The sequence below is a fragment of the Spermophilus citellus genome, assembly GCF_964194105.1.
Source record: "Spermophilus citellus genome assembly, chromosome: 16".
Classification (NCBI taxonomy): Eukaryota; Metazoa; Chordata; class Mammalia; order Rodentia; family Sciuridae; genus Spermophilus; species Spermophilus citellus.
The window spans coordinates 41687950-41705465 of NC_138196.1; the positions used below are offsets into that span (position 1 = coordinate 41687950).

The following is a 17516-nucleotide window of genomic DNA, read 5'->3' on the forward strand; positions in this document are numbered from 1 at the left end:
AAAATTTGAGGATGCATTGAGCAATGAACTAGGTATACGTCCAGTTCCACCTCTGTTTGGCCCATGACACATGACTTTGTGCCTAAGAAGTTTCTTTTAAGAGGTCTGTGTGGTGTAAAGAGAAAGTTTGTTGTGGGATTATATGGATTGTCTGTAACCACAAAGGGCTGTGTTCCAAAAATCCTTCTTAGTCCACTGACTCTAAAGAAGAAGACACAGCCCCAAAGTGGTGGTGCTCTAAATACTGGTTAGGCTTCCAGGCCCATCCACAAAGCCCACAAAATGAGCAGTGTTCTAAAAGGATACTGGTGGCCATAATTTCTTGGCATGCTCTCAGGCCACAGTGGAATGCATAGATGAGAATGGATTTCTAGAGCCACAGCAAGAAGAAAAACAGGAGAGGCTGTGTAGCAGCACTTGGGGCTGCAGGAGGCTGGGTCTGGCTCAGATGGAATTGCTTGCTGCAGGCCTCAGACGGAATGCAGCAAAGAGGAATGGGGCCAGTTGCTATTCTGGAAAATCAAGTGTGTGTAGATTGGCGAGTGCCTGTACCTTTGATTTCAAATGGCTTTCATAGACAGATCATTTCTGAATCAAAGGGGCTTTCCTTAAAAGAATGTGGATGTAATTTGGCATAATTTCTCTGCTTAAGAAGTAAAGTGCTTTTGTTTTTCTTCCATAAAAGCCAGGAAGAATTGTCTTTGTAAGTGATAGAGACTATTATAGTAAGGTTTTCCCATTTTTCTGTTCATTTTCTCAAAAATGGTATAATTTGCAGTCCAGGTAGAAAGAGGATGATGATCTTTAGAGCTAATTTGGTGAGTTTGCCCCTGAACTACTACGCGCATCAGTGCTGGAAGGAGCAGTCTCCTTATTCCAATTTCTCCGGGCCTTGTCTCCTCGAAGTTTGGTGAAATAGTGTTGGATGAACTAACACAGTTTACCTTAAGGTGATGATGCTCTTAAGCTTGTTACAGGCAGAGAGTCATTTCTGGAGATGAAAGAGGAAGAGAAGGAAAAAGAAGCCAAGCTTACATGCCTCTAGTTGCTTAGAGATAGGTGAGGCATCTTTACCTCAACTTACCTGGTCCTAAATATCAGCTTTTCCATGTTTGTATTTAGCAGCATAATAACATGGAAACTGTGTGCTACTCTTTGAAAGATTAAAACATCAATTATCTTTAAGTTCTTTGACCTCCAAAATTTAACAGCCATTGGTAGATCATGTCACCTGCCAGTTATTTTTAGATGTTAGTATAATATCAGAACTTCCTACAGGATTGAGTATAGCCTCATCTTGAATTTTATCCAGTGATATACACCTTTCCTTTTGTAAAGGTCACAGTAAGGCACACATGAAGTGACCATAAACAGAAACTGAAAAAAAAAGGATCTCATCAAAATGACACATACCCATTACTGTCTTTCCACCAATTTGATCTCTGAGATTTCATGATTCCACAGCATGAAACTCATGGGGACAGGGAATAAATAAAATTCGCCCTTCCTGGAATCTGTCAGGCATTTCATTTTCTTGGGGAGAGAGACTGGTTGGTATGTTCTGAATGTTGGTGTACCCCCAAATTCATATGTTGGAGTTTGAAATCCACTGTGATAGGTGTGAGAGATGAAGCCGGGGGGGGGGGGGATGTCAAAGTCTCCAGGGCTCCACCCTCATGAGTGGGATTGGTGCCCTGACAAAAGAAGCTGAAGCCAGTTCCCTCGCCTCTTCCACCTGTGAAGCAGAGAGCCCTCACAGATGGAGATGTCTCCTCGGATGAAGCCAGTCCCCTTTGGCCATCCCACATTCTCTTCCTGGCTCAAATGCTTTCACGATTACGTCCTTTTCTTTGTCTGTCTGTGTCTAGGCTTCTGCTTGGACATCCATTACTTCTGCTCGATGATTGGAGTGTAACTGAAAGATGAAGAATTTGTTCTTGTTCACAATTACAACTTTTTAGATGTTGGTGAGGCCAAGGAATGTCGGGTTTCGGTGATTCACACAGTTTAATGCTTTTGAGGTCATCATGGATGCTATGTGTTTAAAATGGCCTGAGTTCCAGTTTGGATCTTCAGCGAGTGACAGCTGGGCCTAGGAAGGGTGTCCCAGCTAGGATACTTCCCTGCCCTGCTTATTTAGGCTTGTGGAAGATATTCCTGTGCAGAAGAACGTGCAACCATAGAAGGCTCTTTCTCACCTTACAACTCTGTGGGTCTGACTTCAAGCCTGTGGGTTTTCTCCCGTCTTCTAGGTCCTTTCTGGGAACCCTCAGCTCTTCCAGCCCCAACTCTCACTCCTCTTCTTCCTTCCCTAACTCAGGGAAAGTTGCAGAAATCCCTGTCTTCTTCCTTGTTAGGAGAAGCAAATGAATGATGTCTGATCATCCCCAAAGACTTCCCGGACTCCCTTAGTACCGCAAAAACAGGTTGATTGTGACAAGGCCTTTGTTTCCAATTTCAGGTACTAAAGCTTCCTCTAGTGTTGGAGGGAGAATGTTTTCATCTGATGCTTCTGTGCTGTCTGCATTAACTTCTCTGAACTGGAACCTTTTCTGACTAACAAGTAGGTAACAGGCTATCCAAATAAAGAGTCACCTTTTGAAAGCACTTCAGCGCAGCAGCAGAGCAGGTTTTTATGATCCTGACTTGCATTGGAGGGAGGGGAGGGCTGAGTTGGTTTGGGCTGTGCTTCTCTTGCTCCTCAGCCCCTCAACACACTTTGATCTGTGAAGCTTGTCTAATCCTCAGCCAAGTCTGCTGGAACTTTATCCAGAGCAGGAAAAAGGGAAATAGTTTTCCTTTCTTGGGTGGATTTGTATTTATATAAACCCTTAGCCATGAAAATGGAGCCAAGTGGCAGGTGCACGTGTCTGAGGGGAGGCGCATGGGAATGGGTGGGTGGCGGCAAGAGGCGTGGCCCTCTGGCCCTGCCTCCCCAGGCGGCTTCAACTTGGGTCCAACTGTGTCCGGTCTCCTCCTGGGTCAGCAAGAGAGGACAGTCTAAGTCCTCCTGTGCATTTTCTCGAGGATGGACCGTGTGTAGGGCCACTGTGGAACAGCAGGGGACAGTCAGCAACTGACCAGTCAACTCCAATCATGATTCTGGTGGTTGTGTATGTGTGTGTGTGTGTGTGTGTGTGTGTGTGTGTGTGTGTAGCAGTTCACCTTCTGCTGTTGTTAATAAAGAACAGTGTGGAAGCCTTCTCTGTCCTCTGTACCTTCAGTGTCCAAAGCTTTAGCTTCACACATTATGTTACACTGTTTCTTTCACTTGTATGAATTTGTTGAACCCTTTTGGGACCAGCCACTTCTTGTTGATGGAGAGCTTATGAAGTGTGTTTGCCATTCGTGCAAAAGTGTTCTCATCAAAATCCCCTCATTTAAACTTCAAGTGTTTTCCCCTGGTTCTTTCTTTCTGGAATAGGGGGTAGCTCCCTTTTAGATCCTGAGGTGAAATCTCATTCAGAATCTAAAGAAAGGAACAGTTATTCTTGTACACTACCAATTATTGCAATCTGTATTGTATCTGGGCTAATCCTGAACTGATAAGAAAAGTAAATTTAAGGAACTTGGATATAAAATATCTTTTACTTTGCTATTTTTGCTGTTTCTGAACCCAAAGCAAAGCCCTTCCTAGTAGGTGACATCTTCCTGCAGACTCTGTGGTCATTTCTCCTGCACACTGTTAAGTGCCAGGGGAGTCAGGTTTACGTGACATACAGGGATATTAATTCTGGCCCCTAGAAATATTTATTTTGTACCTCATGCTCTGGAATCCTCCAGAAGTCTCTACCTGGGCCTCAACCCAGGAACTCTGGAGATTGTGGCATCACAACTGGTGAGCTTCTAGGAGGATGAGCAGCCCAGAGGCAGATGAGATGGGCTGTCATTGTACTGCAGGTACTAGAAACAGGAGTGCTGGAGGAGAGGAGATTTCAAACAGCCAAGCTCAGGAAGGTGTAGGGAAGAATGCTACTGAGGATTGGGGATGTGTGAATGAAAGACCAACAACCACCAAAAAACAAACAAACAAACAAAAAAAACCAACAAACAAAAACCCAAGAGATTTTTGAAAGGGGAGGTTGAGCTTCTAATGGGAGAAAAGGAGCTAAATTCAAGTGGAGATTTGAAAAAGAAATTTTGTTAGCAGTCTTTTCCTTTGGGTTTTCCTTGGTTGACCTTTTGCCAAATGGTTTGGAAGAGATGCTGTGGTCCAAGGCCACAACTTCCCCCAACCCCATCTTTAGATCTTAAAGAATATTTTTTCAAAAAGTTTATATTATCATAATATTTACTCAAAGCATTCACATTATAACTGGGGACAGATGCAGCAAGATCATGGATACAGTACAATCTCACTATGTATATACTTATAAGAACCTATATAATAATAACATGTTAATAATGGTGGTAGAATTATGAGTGGTTTTATTTTTTAATCTTCATCAAAAATGGAAAATAAGCTGGGCATGGTGACGCATGCCTGTAATCCCAGCGGCTCTGGAGGCTGAGGCAGGAGGATCACAAATTCCAAGCCAGCCTCAGCAAAAGTGAGGCGCTAAGCAACTCAGTGAGACCCTGTCTCTAAATAAAATACAAAATAGGGCTGGGGATGTGGCTCAGTGGTCGAGTGCCCTTAAGTCCAATCCCTGGTACCAAAAAAGGAAAGTAGATTTTCTACTTTTTTTCACTATAAGAGAAAATTTGTTTGGCGTATTCTAAGTAATAGGGTCGTTTCTATTGTCTAGGCAACATTTCTGAAATGCCTGAGAGGCATTCAGTAATTGATCTTCCCTGTTCACAGAGTGGTGTTTCAGAAAATGTTAAGTCACAATGCAAAGACATTGGCAAATCCACTCTACCTCAAAACTAGGACTACTGTGAAAACAGAGTTCTCTGCTTCTGCTGGCAGGTTGGGTAAGCTGCAGGCCTCTGCAGTCTAGAAACGTGTTGCAACTCTTAATCGCAGGCTGTGGCTTTCAGTATTTCAGTAGACCCCAGCAGCTCATTGCCAATTTCTTTTTTCTGGGTTCTTGTCTTGTGAATTCAAAGAATGAAATCTACAGACAAGGACGAGTGAGTGTAAGAATAGGATTATTCAAGTGTAAATAGAAACAGAGCTCCTTCCGTATGAGAAGGGACCCAGTAGGCTTTGCTGCTTGAATGTGCCAGTCTAGGGATTTATATAGCCTTTGAGTCAATGCTATTGGTCCAAATTTATGCCAATCAGGGTTTGGAAAAGTACTAAGGGCTATTGGTTAAAATTTATGCTAATCAGGTTTTAGAAAAGTACGAATGCTATTGGTTAACCCTTGAGTCTGAACTCCCTCCCATTCAGGTCCTTCCCACATCCACTTTCTCGCTGCTGGCCTGTAATCCCTCAATGCACTTCAGGCCCACCATCATGCCAGGTGCCACCCCCATGCTCCACCGCTGCTTCTCAGAGGAGATTAGTAGGCTGGGGTGTGGCTCAGTGGATGGGGGACTGTATCAACTGCACTATTGTCTTACTCCTTTTTTCATTCAGGCAATTGGAGTCGGGGACACATTACCCTGTGCTTCAGAGGTAGGCCCACCCTCATGATAAAATGTGTTGCTCTCAACCATGAAGACTCTGTTTACACTTAGCATGTACCAGGCAGGCCTGCGGGTCTTCATCCTCGCCTCCAGCCCTTCTTCATGTTCTCCGTGTAGCGTTTTCTTGTTAGTCATTATAGTCATCTACACTCTCCCAAATGGGAGTGCCGTAAATGAAAGCCTATCTGAGCTTACAACTTGTTAACCTAGAAGAGACCTGAGTGATTGCCCTGCAAGAACTCCAGAGAGCAAGTGAAGCTCTTTGTTTACCACATCGGAGATACTGTGTCCACCCCTTCTCCTTCCCTGTCCCATAAATACGAAGAAAGAAGGCTTGATGCAATTAGTGACTAAGCATTACTGTCAGGGCAGTCAGGAAAAACTGAGCTTGTCCATGGAGATGGGCACCTGCCACAAAAAAAGAATGATGAGCGGTGCCAGTCATTTGTACCCCAAGTGTGGACCCTGCTTGGCTCTTGTTGCATTATTCATCAGGAGAATCTGAGCATTTCACAGAGTGGGCTCATTATGGGGGTCACAGAAGTAATCACAATTGTGATTCTTGTTTTCCCTTCTGCCTATAACTGTCACCTCTGTCATCACTTTGGAGGGGGCTAGGAAGAAGTTGAAGTGTTAAAATCAGTTTGTGTAGTGCTGCCTAATAATCAGGCCATGAAACCTCACTAGAAAATAGGTAGAAATGCACCCTTAGATGAAGGGCATCTCCAAAAGTCCTCATTCTGGTTGGTCTGAAGATTATACTCGCTTACTAATTATCCCTGAAGCTTCAAGGCACAGGAAGGCATTTCTGGTACTTTTTTATTTTACTTAAAAAAAAAAAAAAGAACCCTCATTATTCATAATCAAAACTGGACTTCAGAATTCAACAAATGGCTAGAGATGACAATTTGAAATTGCCTAGAACTCAGAGTATGTCTTACAGTTGAAGAATCACAAGGATGTATGGTTAAAATGAAAACCCTGGTCTAGGAGAGGCTCACAGTTTTCAATGGTTTACATTTTTGCAGCTGCCTTTGGAATTTATGCCTCAGGACATGTCTAGTTATCAACTGGCCCTATCAGTTTGACTAATTTTTAAGAGGAACTAACTGAGACAAAAACAAATCCTGTGCTCACAAAGAATACAGCCTCCCTGCAGAGTGTACCTCCTGAGAGTAGAGATGGCCCAGTGCTGGGAAACATCTGTGGCCACCCCAGCCGACTTACCAGTGGCCCAGCAGGAAAAATCCTATTGAATGAATGGCCATCCCAGCCAATTTCCTGGCCAGTTCAGTGGCCTTTTCCAGGGGGTTTGAGGGTTGTCTATCTACCTGTCTCCCTCATGAATTCAGTGGCTTCCTGAGGGGTTTAGCTCTTCAGGGACTCTAGCTGGTGCCCCATCAGGGTTCCCAGTGAATTCGACAGCATACCCTCCTCTCAACCTCCTTCCCCAACCCCAACAAGCAGTTGAATTTCTTAGCCCCAGAGGACAGTCTGGGTGCCACGCCTCGTGGATTCGGTCAACTGACTGTGGATTAGTCTGGCCTGGGGCAACCTAAGAAAATTCACCTATATGGGGAGAGAGGGGCTGTATCAAACCCAGTCTAATAAGGTCCAAATCTCAGCCTTTGGCAAGGGAGGGTCTCCCCCACTTCTTAAAATTTTCTTCCTTGGATATTCTTATTTAGCCTTATGGTATTTTTTAGAGTTCTCTTCTGTTCCCTCTTGGAAGTTAATTCCCTGCAACCAGCAAATGATGGTTTATGTTAAACCTTACTTTGTGTTTCTGTCTCCTGGCTAGACCTAGACCTAGACTGATCCATACATTTGTTCTTTCATTCAGCTTCTCCTTGCTATGGACTGAATGATTATGTTTCCCCAAAATTCCTAGGCAACTTTTGTTGTTTTGAGAGGTTTATACCTTGGGTCTTTATCCCAAATCAGCAAGTGGCTTCCTTCTTTTTTTTTTTTTTTTTTTTTTTTTTCTGTACTGGGGAATGAACCTAGGGTCTCATACCTCCTAGGCAAGTACTCTACCACTGAGCTACATCCCCAGCCCACAGGGGGCTTTTTGATTTACACTGAAAAGATTTCAACATTCAGTATTTTGGTTTGGGTTGTCATTAAAATAAGTTTTTAGTATTTTGCATAATGTGTCTAACATTTGAGAATTTCTATAATAAGCAAAAAAGAGGCTCATTTCACTTATTTCTATCAATTAAAAAAAATGGTAATAAAATCTGGTGTTCCCTTGTTGCACAGAGGAAAAAGCAATTGATAAGAGTTGGCTAGCCTTCTAATGGCAGAAGACTTGAGCCAGAGTAATAGAGCAGTTTTTCATAACTTTAATGGGCACAGGAGACTGTGTAGTGGTCTCTCTGGATGCCATTGTGCTGCTCAGTAGACCACAATTATGCATCTTCAAAAACACTGATTGCATTGGAAACTGAACAGGGACAGAAAATCTCCAACAAAGGAGAAAGATCAGCATTTATCGTTGGCATCTCCCTCAATATGAAATGTACTTTGTAGTCTTTTATTGTTGACTCTAACATAAAAAGCAAGTAAATAACCTCAGGACTGTTAACCCTTGAATGATCTATTTCATTTTAAATTCTAATTAGAATGTGTTTTCAAATTTATATGGAAATGTCAGTCTCATATTTAATGATTACATAGTATTCTATGTCGTTAATGTGTGATTATTTTTAGCCATTTCCCTGTTTTGGGGACATTTGAGAAAGTTCCCAAGTTTTCTCCATATAATAAACAGTGGGTGTGGGGGGGACCACAATGATGCTGTGAGAAATCATTGTATAATTTTTTGTCAGAAAAACCTACTTCCTTTAAGCAGGTTCCTGAAAATGGAAATATACCCAATCAAATGTACATTTTTTCTTAATTTATTGTTAACGTGCTCTCATAAGTATGATTTTTCTTTTTATAGCTCCTGCCAATTTGGGGATTTATCTTTTTTATTTACTTTTGTTAGGATAATGGATAATATAAAAAAATATAATTTTTTTTAATTTGAATTTTTCAAATATCTAGTGAGGTAATGTTTTGCATGTTGATAATTTATGGTCTGATCATGGTATATTGCTTTTATATGCTTGTACGAATTCTTTTTATATTTGGAAGAGTAAGCTCTTGCATAATCTTCTTATCACTATAATAATAGTGTCAAGAAATTATCAAATGCTGGATGATAGTGTTCGGTATTTTTCATAGGTTATCTCATTTAATTATCTCTATATCTTTGTCTTGTCACAGGACACTGTGATATGGTGGTTAAGAGCTGTATCAGTCAGTCCTGGGTCCAGATTCTGGCACTGTTCCTCTGTTACGATTAGCATTTCCTTATCCATTCTGAGCTCTGGGTTCCTGTCCTCTATAATGATGATAATAACTGTCCCTACCTTACAGTGTTGTCATGAGGGTTGAGATGATACATACATGACATCAAGCTACTATGGACTTCATTTTTTTTCTCTCTGGGTTAATTCAGGTTTGTTCTCACATTGTTGATGTTTATCCCATCCTCACACATTCTTTTCTCCATATTGGTAATTAATTTTACTGGTTTTATTAGACAGCTTTGCATTACTACCTGACAGGCTACTATGAAGTATAGAGAGATTTATTTGGGTTCATTTATCTTGAAGTTCAAGTCCAAGGTCAGGCAGCCCACAGGTCTGAGCCTCTGGCAAGGGCAGCATGCTACGGCAAGAGCACATGTTGGAGCCAATATTCACATCTCAAGGCAGGAAAAATAGAGAAAAAGACTGGCGTGCCACAATCCCATTGCATGCTTTTGATGACCTCTCCAACAGGCCCCACCTCTTAAAGGTCCACAGCATCCCCAAAACCCCCACCCCAGGGACCAAGCCTATATGTGTGGACCTTTCGGCATATTCATCCAAGTCATAGCAGGGGGTCTTTTGGCTAGTATTCCCCATTTGTTGAGCTCTTTCACAATCCTGCAAATCAGCACTGACCTCACCTTCCCCTCACTCTCCTAGCATCTCGTATGAATGTCCTCGGGGCACTCATCACACAGGATTGAGTTCTTCACATGGACGTCTTCTCTCTGCAGACCCTGAGGTCCTTCCTGTCAGAACCCATGCCTTACGTCTGTATCTTCTATTTCCCCTGCATCCTCTACAGTCCCCACATACAGGAAAGTCTCAGTCGTTGCTCAGCTCAAGAATGTGCTTTATTTTGAAGATCAAGTTTGTGTTAAATTTGAGGTTGATTAGCTTTGCAATTTTACTTGATGATTTATGCATTGTGAACTACTCTTCACATTTTGGAAACAGGTTTGAGAAGAAAAAATTGTTGTTCTTATGTTCTCAATCTAGGAACTATGCATGGTTTTTTTCCTCCTTTTTACTTTATATTAATTTTTATTAGTATATTATAATTATACATAATATTGGGATTTTTTGTGACATTCATACATACACATAGCAATATGTTGGAGAATGTAAGTGCACTTGAAATTATGATCTGTTGGCTGGGATTGTGGCTCAGTGGTAGAGCACTTGCCTAGCATGTGTGAGGCATGGGGTTCGATTCTCAGCACCACATACCAAGGAATAAATAAAATTTTAAAATTCTTCAACAACTAATAAAATATTAAAAATATATTATGAAGTATTCCGCTTATTGCTCAATATTCATTGGCATCAAGTGAATATTTTTATGTGTGAAACTTCTATGCCTTCTACCTTTATGCTCTGTTTTCATGTGTATTAGTCCTCTTTTCATTACTATAACAAAGTACCTGAAGCAGACCAACTTTATAATGAAAAAAAAGGGTTATTAGCTCTCATTTTTGGAGGCTAAAAGTCCAATAGCATGCTGCAGTCTCTGGCAAGGAATCCGTTTGGCTGCATCACCTCATGGCAGATGGCAATGATGGGAAGCCCTTATGGGAAGAGAAATTATAGCAAAAAAGAGGAAGCCAGAGAGAGAGGAGTCCCTCAATCTTTTCTGAGGACATGTGTGCAGTTGACCTAAGGATCTCCCTCAAGGTCCTACCTCTTGAAGGTCCCACCACCTCTCAGCACTTCCACATGAAGGATCAGGTCTCCAATATATGAACCTTTGGGGTACAAATCCCATCCAAACCAAACACCACTATGGACCACACTGCTAGGAATAGGATCCAAACAAAACCAGTTACCTGACTTTTTCAGGAAGGACAGTAACACTATTGGTTTAAACAAAATTGGTAACTAAGGCTTAATAGACTTCTGCAGATTATTTCCAGTTTTCTGGCAAACCCACCTTCCGCTCACCAAAAGCTGCAACATGCTCAGCAGAGAAGCCAGCTGTCCTGGACTGTTGCCCAGGTGGGGTGCCGGGGACAGGGACTTGGCATCTGTAGTGTAATCCAGAGAACCCAGGGAGCCAAAAGCAGATGAAGTTGAGGCCTGTGTGAAATTCTGACCTGCAGGGTTTTGAGGGGAAACCAGAGGAGCCCAGGCTATGCAGGCTTCGGGGATGATCTTAGGACCAAAAGTAGAACTTGAAACTGTCAGAAGAGGCGACAGAGAGGGAAGTCCAGCCAGGGTGCTCCAAATGCCCTCTCATGTGGTCCTGGCACTGGATGTGTGTGTGTGTGTGTGTGTGTGTGTTGGGGGGGGGCGGTTAAAGATGCACAGCTCTCATGGGACGTGGGGCAGATCTGTTAGAACTCAGAGAGCTCCGACTTACCAAGTGGTGTTTGGACTGGAGGACTTCCAGGTTTCAGTCTAGCTCTAACATGCTGCTGGCTTGAGTTCATCTTATTATTTTGATGGCATTTAACGTTTACATTTGTCACTGTGCTTTTATATTTGGGGATCTTTTCCTAACTGTCAGAGTGCAGTTCTGACCCCGGGAGACAAGCTAATGATGCCAAATGAACTTGAGTGGTGATTTGGTGTTTCCAGCAGTTTCTGGTACTGAATATTGTGCAAAGCCATATAAAAATGTTCCAATCCAGAAATTAATGCCTTTCCTGGAAGCATAAATATGTGAAAGCTTTAGTTCATTATTTTCAAATAGGGATTTTTAGGTTACTCCTCCTGGAAAAATACGTTCTGACATGGACAAGCAGTCCCTGGTTGGGGGAGATTCTAGAGGCTGGTGGCCAAAGGTTGGGGCCCAAGAGATAGGACCCAAATTTATGTCCCCAGTCTGCCACTTGTTATCGCCTGATACTGGGTATATCACATAACCTCCCTGAGCATTAGCATCCCCATTTATAAACTGAGGACAAACCTTTCCCAGGATCTTGTATGGATTGAATGATCTGTCCACTTAAAGCTCTTAAGTTCATGGAGTGCTGGTGCATGGAGCATGTGCTTTGAGCACAGCTAACAGGTACTTAAAATATAGGTTTTTTGGCAGGGGGTGGGTACTGGGGATTGAACCCAAAGGTCTTTAATCCCTGAGCCACCTCCCCAGCCCTTTTTTATATTTTATTTAGAGACAGGATCTCGCTGAGTTGCTTAGGGCCTCGCTAAGTTGGTGAGGCTGGCTTTGAACTTGGGATCCTCCTGCCTCAGCCTCCCGAGCTGCTAGGATTACAAGCATGTACTACCATGCCTGTCTGGAAATATGATATTTTGAGCAAGGCAATTTTTTATCCTGTCTGTCAGCTTGTCCTCTGGGGTCTCTAGAGTTTCATGTGAGCAGTAGAAGCAATGACTACTGTCTAGCTGAAGTGTGATGTTCAGTCATGTCTCTCCCCTGTGGGCACACCTTGTGTGTCCCTGGTCCGGTTTATTTACTTTCTAGGTTCAATGAGGGCGGTTCAGGCCAAAACTGCCATCATCAGCCAGAGCTGTTTATTAAAGACTGAAGACAGAGCACCCTGTGCTGGCCCTGAGAACAGAGGGAGGCAGGGTGGACCATGGGCAGGGAAGGAAGGAATGGAAGTAGAAGTCCAGCTTTGCTCTTGAGGCGTTAATGATCTAGTTGGAGAGAGACTATACCCGGGGCATGCAGTATCCGACTTCCTCTAGGCATTGTGGCAATCCATTAAGTTAATCACCCGTTTTTACTAGGTCCCATTAGTCATAAGATAGTGCAGTGTTGGTGCTTTGAGCTTGGCACACAGTCCTGGCCTGGAAATGCTCTTGCCAGGAGGGGGCTGGGCTGCTTTGGGGCCCTTTACCTTGTTAACACCTTTAGTCTGCCATCCCTCCAGGTCATCTGTGCACGGGGCTTTGTTGAAAGGCTGCTACGTTCTGTCCCAAACCCATCTGCCCCAAATCCTAATTATGAACACCCTCCCTCGCATTGCTGCGTTGCTGGGCTTGAGGGAGCCTGGCTCCTAAAGATCTCTGGAGTAAGTGAAAAGGAAGGTGAGCAGGAGGGTGGCAGATGCCGTCTTTGTCTAGGGGACCAGCCTGCCTGCTATCACGCGGGAACCTTCTCCATGGTGATGCCGATGACCATTCAGACAGTGAGAACGGGAGCCCAGCCAACCCTGCTGTTCCTGGGCGCACCTTTGTTCTCTGAGTCCGTTGTCTGTAGACCCTCACTACCTGCCCTTCTCCCTCCCTTTCCCACCCCCAGCACTTGGTTCCTTTCTCTGCCGGGCACCTCTTCTTAATGCATCTTCCTCTTCTCCTGCAGGGGAATTGCTGAGCCAGCCCAGACCAGAAGGAGTGGCAGAAATCATTTGCCCCAAGAATGGCAGCGAGCGAGTGAATGTTGCTTTGGTTTACCCACCTACGCCGACTGTGATCAGCCCCTGTTCCAAGTGAGTTTGGAAAGCCCCCCTGGCCCCCGCTCCTCACTCCTGATCCTGACTCTGTAGATGTGATAACCAAAACCTAAGTGAAACCGCATCTGCACGAATATCCTAAAAAGTCCCTGCAGGAAGATGCGATTCTTCTGAGTGATGTCAACACCATGGCTTACGCAGCTTGCTATTGCCATTTTTTTTACTTTCACTGATAAATTTAGAGCATCTTTTAACAGCTTCATTGAGCTATCACAAACAAGCCACACAGTTTGCTCATTTTCAAATGTCCAATTTAGCTGGGTACCATGTCTCATGCCTGTATTCTTAGGGACTCAGTTTGAGGCCAACCTCAGCAACTCAGTGAAACCCAGTTTCTAAAGAAATAAAAAGGACTAGAGATATCGTTCAGTGGTAAAGTACCCTTAGGTTAAATCCTCAGTGCCCGCCTCCCAAATTATAAAATGAAATGTTCCATTTGTTGGGTTTTAGTATATTTGCCAGTATGTGTGATCAAAAGAACATTTGCCCCCAGATAATTTGTGCATAGCTTTGTTGAAAGGTTGTTAGGTTCTGCCGGAACCCCAAAAGTATCCCAAGTGAGTTCTTAACTCTGACATTGCAGAATTAAGTGGTTTTTACTTTAGAACCCAGTGAGGGACCATTAAGTAAGAAAAGCCTATAATAGATTCTTTTTTGCTGTGGGGCTCTGCATTTCTAGTTCATCCCTGAAAATCAAGGACTGTGCAGCTTGCCACCACCCTTCTCCCCAAAAGGACTTAAAGACAGAATGCACTCATGCACACTAATTATTGAGTAGAATGTGAGCTTGGTATTTTAGATGAAACCCACCCTGTTTGTTTGGGTTTTTAACTTATATTCTTAATTTTTTTAATACTAGGAACTAAGAAGGCTGTTTTCAAACTGAGATGAAATGTCCATGTACCTCCTACCTTGAAAAAGCAGCCACAGATCTTCTTGGTCACATCTCATTATCCGGGTGATATTGGCAACATGACTCATAGGCATGCAGCAGACTTTAATTTTTCTGCTTGGTTGGCCATATAGAATTATTTTTTCCCACTTAAATTTTCTTTTCTTTTTTTTTTTTTTTTTTTTAGGGAGACTGAAAATTTTGCTTTTGAGAATTGTGACTTTTAATCTCATCTTGAGAAATTTCCTATCCAGCCATATGCCAGAGCTCTGTGTGGTAGGAGCCATACTTTGTCCCCAAAGTGGCAGCTCTTTTAGGAGCATTTTTTTTTCTGCACAAATATGTTATTTATTTATTTATTCTAATTAGGTGCCTATGACAGCAGAATGCATTTTGATCCCTTGTGCACAATTGCAGCACAACTTTTCATTTCTCTGGTTTCCAGGAGCTTTTGTGGTGCTCTCTGCACCACCAGGCTCTCCCAGTGGCATTGTCACACATTAGCAGCTGCCGTGGAGATGTGAGGCCCCCTTTTCTCCAAATGGAGCAACTTACTTGACAGAACATCCCTAATCCATCTTTGCTGGAAAATATCACTGAAGGGAAGCTCTTATCTAATACTATATTCATAATCCTATTTAATCTAACATGTGTGCCTAGTATATTTCATCACTGATATGACCCTAACCACACTGAAATCTTGACGTGCTTCCTAAATATTAAAGGAGGATTACTTAGCAAGTTCCTATTATCCCCTGTCCTGAACATACCAACATGCAGAAACTTTTTCATGTCTTTTTGAATTTGTTTTTTGAACTCGTGCATATTGACCCCCCCCCCTTTTTTTGATTCATCTAGGGTCAGGATGAGGGGGTATTTTAGAAGCAGCAGGTATGGGAATACAGGGAAACAGTTATTCAATACACTTACCATTGGCATAAATTTCCCAAGAGAGATAAGAGAGACATTAATCTATTGTTTTGCCAAAGATGCATGCCATTTAATAGGCGAGGTAGAGGTAGGAGTTATAATATCCATTTGCACAAGGAAGCTATACTGGCACCCAGCCAGTGTTATCAGTGTTTTCCCATGGGCTTCTTGTCCTGCCACAGAAAGACCGCATTTACACCAGCCTGGGAAAAAAAAAAAATGTTATCAGCCTTTCCCTCTGACAGCTTATTGAACCTAAATGAACTAGCAGCTTTAAAATCTTGGGCAATCAGAGAGAGGACTCTGACCTCTCTCCTTGCTGGAGGGAGCATCGTTAGAGATCGAACCACTTTTGACCTAGCAATCTAAATCGCTCTATTTTGAAACAGGTAAAAAAAAAAAAAAATCTCATAAAATGGATGGCAGTTTTTCAACTCTAAATGAAGGGGTATTCTTTAAATAGGAAAGTTTTGCTTCTCTGGCAGGACTTAGTTTTTAGCATGGAGGTGAAGAGAAACTGTACCTTGCATGACTATATACATTAACACATGCTTAGATTTGAAGCCCCTGCTTGTGCCGTCCTATTTTACACCTCATACTCTTTAAGCATCCACAGCTCATCCATGAACACAAAAGCATACACGGAGGCAGGCCATGCCCAGGGGAAGGTCTAAAAGCACATGGGGGTGACAGTGTGCTGGAGCAGGAGATTGAGGGGATCCATGAGGATAGCTGTCAAAAGAGGTAGTCATTAAGTCAATGTGGCCTGGTGATGAGCCTGAGATTTGGAGTCCTGGCAGGCACTAGAAATTGGGAGACTGAGGCTGTTGATCATTAGAGCAATCTTCTACTTTCTGTCATCCCACAAAATGGACAAAACGGAACTTTTTTCATCAGGCATATGTATCGGAATTTCTAGGGGAAGGGACCAGGCATGAGTCTTAAAAACACAGTAGTCTCTCAGTTGATTTATGTGTGTGGGTTGGATATCCTGGTCTCTCGGATTCCTTCTGCACCTGGTAAGGGTGGGCTCCCAGCCGGTGAGGCCTCACCTTTGTCTGTTGGCACCTTTTTCTTGTTCATGTCCAATGGGCAGCACAAAGATGGAACGGAGGGGTGCTGCATTGCTGTCACCCTGTCACAGTCCCTTCTGCTTTCAGGTAGGGTGAACACATCATTTATAGTTCACATTAAGAAAGGATGGCCAGGCATGGTGGCGCACGCCTGTAATCCCATCGATTCAGGAGGCTGAGGCAGGAAGATCATGAGTTCAAAGCCAGCCTCAGCAAAAGCAAGACGCTAAGCCACTCAGTGAGACCCTGACTTTTGTTGATCTAGATCTTATTTGGTTTTAAAAAAGATATGGCAAACCTTCCTCAGTTGAGTTGACTCCTCTCTTTTATAGATGAGATCAGACACTTGTCATTTAACTACCTGCCTGTGACTAAATGAAAAAAAATGGTGGTACAGTGCAGTTCATAAAGAAAAAAAGGTCCATGGCTATTAATTGGGCCTCCTTATGAGTTTTTGGTTTTGTTTATTTGCAGTACTGGGATTGAACCTAAGGCCTCACGGGTGCTAGGCAAGAGCTCTTCCATGAGTCTTCCTTATGAATCCCAAGCTTCCTTAATTCTCACTTAAAATTTTTCTAGATGTTTTATTCCCTCATGGGGAGAGTCAGAGAATCAGGAGTCATTTTTTTGAAAATGTGATTTACTCTTGTGGCTTGTCTCAGTGGTTGGTGGCTGAGGTGTCCACCATCATTCTATTGAGAAGAGGTCTCAGGAACGAAATGAAGTGCCTCCCTTCCCACACCTGGCCCTCCGGGAAGAAACGGGAACTAAGTGGCTTCTTGTCCTCTTTGCTGATGATCAAACAGAAACATGAGTCATTTTCCATACTTTGGAGATCAGGATTTTTAAGGATATATGCATTTGACAGGAGATGAACATTGCATCTTGTAGCAAATTCGCATGAGTTGCTCCAAGAAATTCCCACTTCGTCAAGGACAAAATTTGTGTGAGATGCATATTTTTAAGCTCTACTGTTGTAAAATTTGTATACCATAAAACTCACCCATTAACGACTATCAGTGTATTTAAAGAGTCATGCAGTGTATCAGTCTATCTTCATCAGAAAAAAATCTTGTGCTAATTGCTGTTACTTGTGCCTAATACATCACCTAGTGTCCCATGCAGTCCATTGATATTTTTAGTGGTTTGGCTGCCTAGTGTGTTAGAGTGCAACAGATTTCTGAGTTTTAAAGAAGTTCCCAGAAAAACATGTTATCCCAGGCACAGTTCAGTTCCCATGGTAATGAGTTGAATTTGTACC

At 42.9% G+C, this 17516-nt stretch overlaps 1 protein-coding gene across 3 annotated transcripts in view; it reads left to right on the forward strand.

Moving 5' to 3' along the window:
- MFHAS1 (multifunctional ROCO family signaling regulator 1) overlaps positions 1-17516 on the forward strand; it is a gene marked incomplete at its 5' end in the record, with an annotated part of 95334 nt that overhangs the window by 68921 nt on the left and 8897 nt on the right. For 2 of the 3 annotated variants that reach the window (XR_014019125.1, XM_081269194.1), the window contains one exon: positions 13210-13336. Coding sequence is in view for 1 of the 3 variants with exons in the window: in XM_081269194.1 (XP_081125320.1) it covers positions 13210-13336 (127 nt within the window). Of the gene's footprint in view, positions 1-13209; positions 13337-17516 lie in introns of those variants that run through there. The other variant, XR_014019126.1, reaches the window with a different exon arrangement.